Source organism: Sciurus carolinensis, chromosome X (assembly GCF_902686445.1).
Source record: "Sciurus carolinensis chromosome X, mSciCar1.2, whole genome shotgun sequence".
Classification (NCBI taxonomy): Eukaryota; Metazoa; Chordata; class Mammalia; order Rodentia; family Sciuridae; genus Sciurus; species Sciurus carolinensis.
Window position 1 is genome coordinate 129612031 of NC_062232.1, and position 5927 is coordinate 129617957.

Sequence of the window (5927 nt, forward strand, 5' to 3'; positions counted from 1 at the left end):
TGTTTGCAATTGGCTTGTGTCAAAAGTCCCCCAGGTACGCCCTTGTCATCACAGCGTGTCTGCATGGGCAGATTCCCCATGGCCTCATGTCAGTCAATGATGCAGCTTGGTGGGGGGCAGGTGGTAGTCCAGGGATAAGTTGGAGCTCTGGAGTCACCTCTTGGGACACACCACAGCTCCTTTCCCTCAACATAATTACTGCAAGACTCATCCAAATTGTTGTGTGTCGCGAGAACATCTTCCATTTATTAAAAAGAAAGGTGATACTCAAAACCCATCACATCTTAGCTGGCCGTGCTTTTCTATGTATCGCTGTTCACCTAGAGGATCTGCATGGTGGAAACGTGCAGACGATCTAGTGTGTTATGTCAAATCTCTTGCCAAGTCCACCTTCAGTGATTACTTTCTTCTTTTTTCTTTGCCTAGACTTAGCAAATGATGGGGGAAATGTTAATACAGATCAAACTGAGGATGTCTGTCTGTGCCCATGACATTGTGAATACCATGAGTCGGTGATGCTCTAACATCCATCCTCGTTGTTTTGCTTTCATCTTAAGATAACAAGAGCATCAGTCGATGTTCACATGGGAACCACATTTGTTCATCAGATGCTGTCACGGCTCAGGCACAAGCATGCGTATATACATACACACACTTCCAGGTCCTTTCCTGGGGGGCCAGCGGCTACACTTTTATCAGCACAACACTGCTTGGAAACAGCCTGTCTATTGCATGGAAACACAACGCTTGTCCTGGCTGGTCTGGGTGAGCACAGACTCAGGGAGGATGCCTGAGGTCAGGCCACTGTGAGGTCAAGGGAGCTCAGAATTGTGAGGGAGCGGCACCTTGGCCCCGGAGGGGTGGGAGGGCAGAAGCCAGAGACTGCCCTGCAGAGGCGACATCCACCACAGACTGGGCAGTCTTCCTGTCTGCTGAGCTTGGAGTTGAGCCCCCTCTGACCTGAGCCAGCAGTAAGGCCAATGTTCTGAGGCACCACCTGCTGCTTCAGGTTGCCTGCCTGGAGCCCAGCCTTGCGTGGGTGGTGGCTCTGGGAGACCTGTGCCCCCTACTCCCTGAGCTCCTCTGAGCACTGGCACCACCTGGCCAACCCTGGCTTTGCAAGTCTTGGGGGCTGCTCTGGTCAGGAAGCTTGGCTGTGGCCAGACCTGGTTTCTGAGCCCACTCCCAAACTAGCCACTTCAGGGCTTGCCCTTACTGCCTCCCTCCCCTGAGTCCACCATGTTGTCCTTAACTGGGTTGATGGCTCTCCTTCCAATCCCTCACTCTACTTCTCTGTCCCTTATTTGCCATCATCCCCTCCACACCTGCTCTCATTTCATTCTCCAAGTAGCAGCCTGAGAGGCACTGAAAACTACGTGCCGGTCAGATCCTGCCCTCTCCTGCGCACAGCCTTCTGTGACTCACCATTACTATCAGGCTGTCCTGATGTGGATGAGGACGATCTGATGTGGCTGCTGCCTGTGCTCTGGCCTTATCATCCTGCCACCTTGCAGACTGCAGAGTCCTAGCCTTTTTGACCTACTTAGGGTTCCCCAAACGGGCCTGGCTGGCTTGAGGATGGAGGCTTTGCTCTTGCGAGTCACTCTTGGGTGTGGCCACTCCATTCCTTCGTACCTACCCCAGCGTTTGGGTGACACAGGTCTCTCCTTGTCCACCTCCTTGCAAGATGGGAGTGCCTCAGGGTGGGGCCCCAGAGACAGATTAACCAGCACCTGAAGCCCAGCCAATGTGGCTAGTGAGGTGCCCTCCCAGCCTTCCACAGGGCCCAGGATAGGTTCCTTTCTAGGTGGTGCCCTCTGTGCTGGCCACCCCACCCCTCTACCGTGCCTCTGGTCAGCTTTACAACATGACCTCCTCTGTGTACCCCTCTTCTGCACGCTTCCGTGGACCTCCCATGGCAAGGCATGTACATGCACCACACCTGCATGTGGATAGGGGCACCTCCCTTTTCCCAGTGCCCCACATCAATTCACGCTGTTACCACTTCACAGCACAGAGACAGCTCTGGATGGGCCCGAGTGGCCAAGTGCTGGAGCTGGGCTTGCACCCAGGGAGGTGCCAGTTCTGCAGGCTCAGCTCCCTCTTCCAGCACAGACTTAGCTTGCTCACCTCAAGGCCCTGTTCATTGATTTCTTAAACCCCTGGAGCAACAATACAGAGAGGGGCATACTCAAGGTGACGTTGAGACCAGCCAGGAAGGTAGTCAGTGACTCAGGGTCAACACCTAGGAATGCTGACCCCCATAAGGATCCGCCACCGTGGAGCAACCTGGGAGCTCTTCTCTGGCAGGCACAGCTCCCTGTCTGCCCTCTCTAGACACAATGATGGAAGGCCTAGGCAGGGAGCCTGACCTCAAGGTCTGGCCAGTAAGTCAGCGGGCAAGTAGTTAGTGATGTTTATTGAGAAACGGGGGGAAGAGCAGAATCCCCAAAGCTGCCAACTGCCAGAGCATGCAGGCCCAAAGGTGGGGCTTAAAGAAGGCTCTTGGGCTCCATGGTCAACCAGGCCTGGGACCTTCCAGCTAAGAGCTGGCGAGAGGGGCAGCAAGTCTCCCTGGTTAGAACCAGCTCCAGGGCACAGAGCCTGGCTGAACTGGTGAGGTGGCATTCAGGCCTCAATGCTTGGGCCATCAGGGGGTGTGTACATGGGCTCAATGTGGGCCCAGCTGCGGGCCTGCTCATCTGCCCAGGTAAGTAACTCAGTAGCGCGATGCAGGAAGATCAGGAGCAGGGTGTGCACATCACCCTCAGCTGAGTGGGCTGCACTTGGCTCAGCATGGAAGTAGCGGTGGAAGAGGCCGCCCAGGCTATAGCCCTTGCGGCCTTGAGCCCGGGTGCTGTGACTGTGGGCACGGTCCAGGCCCCGCAATGCTGGCAGCGTGTCCAGGCAGACAGTGTCCCGGGGCAGGTGAGCACCCAGGCGTTGAAGCTCTGTACAAAGCAGAGGGAAGTCGTAGTCAAAGCCATTGTGGGCCACGAGGCAAATAGGGCCCTCCTGGCGGCTCAGGAAGGCCTGCAGTGTCCGCACCACAGCACCATCAAAGCCAGCCTTCCGGCACCGTGCCAGGCCTTCACTGCTCAGGCCCGTAATCTCGCTGGCCTTGGCAGTGAAGGGGCGCTCTGGGCACATGCACAGCGTGAGCTTGTCCAGGACACGAGGCAGCATGGGGATGCCAGACTCATCACGTTCAGGGTTCTCCAGGGAGGAACGATGAACAGCGAAGAGGGATATTTCAGCAATCTCCGGATCCACATTGGGGAGCCCAGTGGCTTCCAGGTCCAGGAAGACAAAGGTCTCAGCCCGGGGTGGCTCAGACATGGTGATGTTTTCGCAGAGGCAGCAAGGCCTACAGCTGCCAGAGTAAGAGGCATAAATCTGAAGGCTAGAGATGAGGACACCTGGGCCCTGGTACCCACAGCCATCTCTCTGGTCAAAGCTCTGACCCCACTAGGTTTCACTTCCTGCTACCCCACCCCAGTTCACAGGGATTTGGCTCTGGAAGCAGTATGTAAAGCCTACATCCAAGGAGACTTTGAAGGGGCCCAGTGACCAGGACCTGTTAACTTCTGTCCAGAAAGGGGCCTCCCAGGGACCGATATCCCTTTGTCCCTCACATCTCTCCCTAAACAGTCCCACTCCTGCCACCTAACAAGAAAAAGGCAGGACTAACGAGCCCAGATCCTAGTCCTGTGCCCTCCACCTTATGCTGCCAGGCCATTGTCTAGCCACAGTCCCCTTCAGGGACATGGGGAGGCAGATGCAGCCCAGAAATGGCACCTGGGCCAGTGGGGGCCCAGCTGTTTTACAGACACCATGGCTGGGAGCCTTAGTCTCTCTACCCATGGGTGGGCTGCTGGGAAGCAGAGGAGCACACACCCAGAAAGCCCACACAGTGTTCCCAGCCTTCCCCTGTCCAGTGTTGGCCCCAAACCAGCCTCTGCCTGCCTCCTGGCTCCCAGCGTTGGTCCTTGCCAACCCCACCATGTTGGCTTACCTGGGGCAGGCGCTGGCCAGCTTCCTAGGCTACGGGACACCTGTCTCCACACAGGCTGCTTGAGGCAGCCTTTAATCAACAGCTGTGGCCCGCCCCCAGCAGCTTGTTGGGCAACTAGGCGGCCTGAGGCCGCAGGACCTGTGTGGCCGGCTCGCTTGCCACCCCCTCTCAACTCACCACTGGAAAACACGCCCCATGTTTACAGATTGGGAAGCAGGCTCCAGCCACACGCAGGCTTCCGGTGAGTGATGAGTGAGTGCTGCCATGGGAAGGAGGAATGTGTCCTCACAGGTACAAGGAAGCCCTCCACCCAGTCCTGCCTAGAGTCTGATGAAGATCAGGCTGCAGCTACCAGTCCAGCAGACCCAAGTCTGATGCCAAGCCCCATGCTGGGGCATGCCACGCAAAGACTAGTCACCTTCTCTAGGCCTTGCTTTCCCCATAGCTGGGGACCAGGATGTCCTAATGTGACCTCAGGAGTGACACAGGCACCCACATGTCATGCTCAGCCTGTGGAGGAGGGGTGCTTAGGATAGACTAGGGGTGGCCTCAGGGATGTGCCCAGTATAGACACTGCCTGGCTGTGGCTTAGCCAGCTGTGGGTTCATCCTCCAGCAGGAAGGGGAGTGAGATGGTAATCTGTTCCAGGGGTGCAGTGACCCATGATGCCTAACAAGCATTTAGCAGAGGCGGCCAGGGAGGGAAGAGGTGAGACAGGAGCAACTCTGCTGGGCTGGAGCGTGGATGGACCTGGCCCAGCAGCCCTATGGGCTGTGGCTATGCACATTCTTCCACTTACAGGGACATGCAACACCGTGGGTTGGGGCTGGGAGGCCCCAATAGCACAGAATAGGAGTAAAGCCCAGCTGCTCGGATCCCAGGCTCTGGGACTTTCCCTGTTCCCCCTGGCTTCAGATGAAGGGCACCATCAAGATGGAAGGGTGGCCAGAGGACCATCCCTAACCCAGGAAGCATGCAGCATCCTGAGAACCTCATTCCAGAGCACCACATGCCAGCTTTTGGCAGTGGATGCACTACAGGTCCAGCTTCCTGCTGCGGGGACAGGGAGGCCATCAGGATGCTTCTCCCTGCCCATTGCAAGTCCTGTGTCCCTTGACCTGAAAGGCAGTTGGTTCACCTGGATGGTGGTGAGCACCGGTTTGCCCGCCCTCCCATAGCAGCAATCTGGGGTTCGCCCCAGGCAATGGCAGGAGGGGGTCTGGTACCTGGTTCCCCAGTGCTTCCTTGCCTCAGGTGCCCATAGGGGAACCAGGGGGAGCAAAGGTGATGGCGCAGAGAGCAGGGTAGGCAGAAGCAGCCACAGGCGGGAGGGAGCCCCCTCCTCAGGACCCACCAGTCCTGCCTGGTCCCATGCTCAAAGGGAGGTGTCTGTGACAGGCACACTGCTCAGGCAGATACTGGGTCATCCTGTGAAGCCAAGAGAGCAGCTTCCTGGACAACCAGTCAGGCCACATCAAGAATTCCCCAGTAGATGCCGAGCACCCAGGGAGGAAGAAAGAGAGGCTGTCTCCCAGGGGCACCATGAGGAGGGCTGCTGAGGGGCTGTAAGGAGTGCTCACGTGGAGCTGAGGACAGGCCAGGAGTGGCAGAGGCAGGGAGAGGGGTGTGTGCATCCGGGGCTGGGTACGACCAAGCTTAACCAGGCAAGGACAGGAGGGAGTAGAGGCTGGGCCCAGACCCACCAGGACAGCAGACCCTGGGCTAAGATAATGGGGACAAGAAGAAGGGAGCTCAGCAGCCCAGGCCAGAGGGGAGGCAAAATGGCAGAAGCAAACAGCAGGCTGGAGGCAACTTCTTGGAGCCTGAGGTGTCCTTTCTGTCCCGCTCAAACAGCCCTGCCCATCTCTGCCCTCCTGCCCGCCCTCCCAAGGAGCTGAAGACACCCGGTGAA

General features: G+C 57.5%; 1 protein-coding gene across 1 annotated transcript; it reads right to left on the reverse strand.

The window, feature by feature from the left end:
• Positions 1-2404: 2404 nt before the first annotated feature.
• Positions 2405-4075, reverse strand: Trex2 (three prime repair exonuclease 2). Its single transcript, XM_047537106.1, has 2 exons — positions 4016-4075; positions 2405-3373 (listed from the first exon to the last, which is right to left on the reverse strand). Exon 2 carries the CDS (start codon positions 3337-3339, stop codon positions 2629-2631), a length of 711 nt encoding a protein of 236 aa, XP_047393062.1. The 5' UTR covers positions 3340-3373; positions 4016-4075; the 3' UTR covers positions 2405-2628.
• Between the last annotated feature and the right edge of the window lie 1852 nt (positions 4076-5927).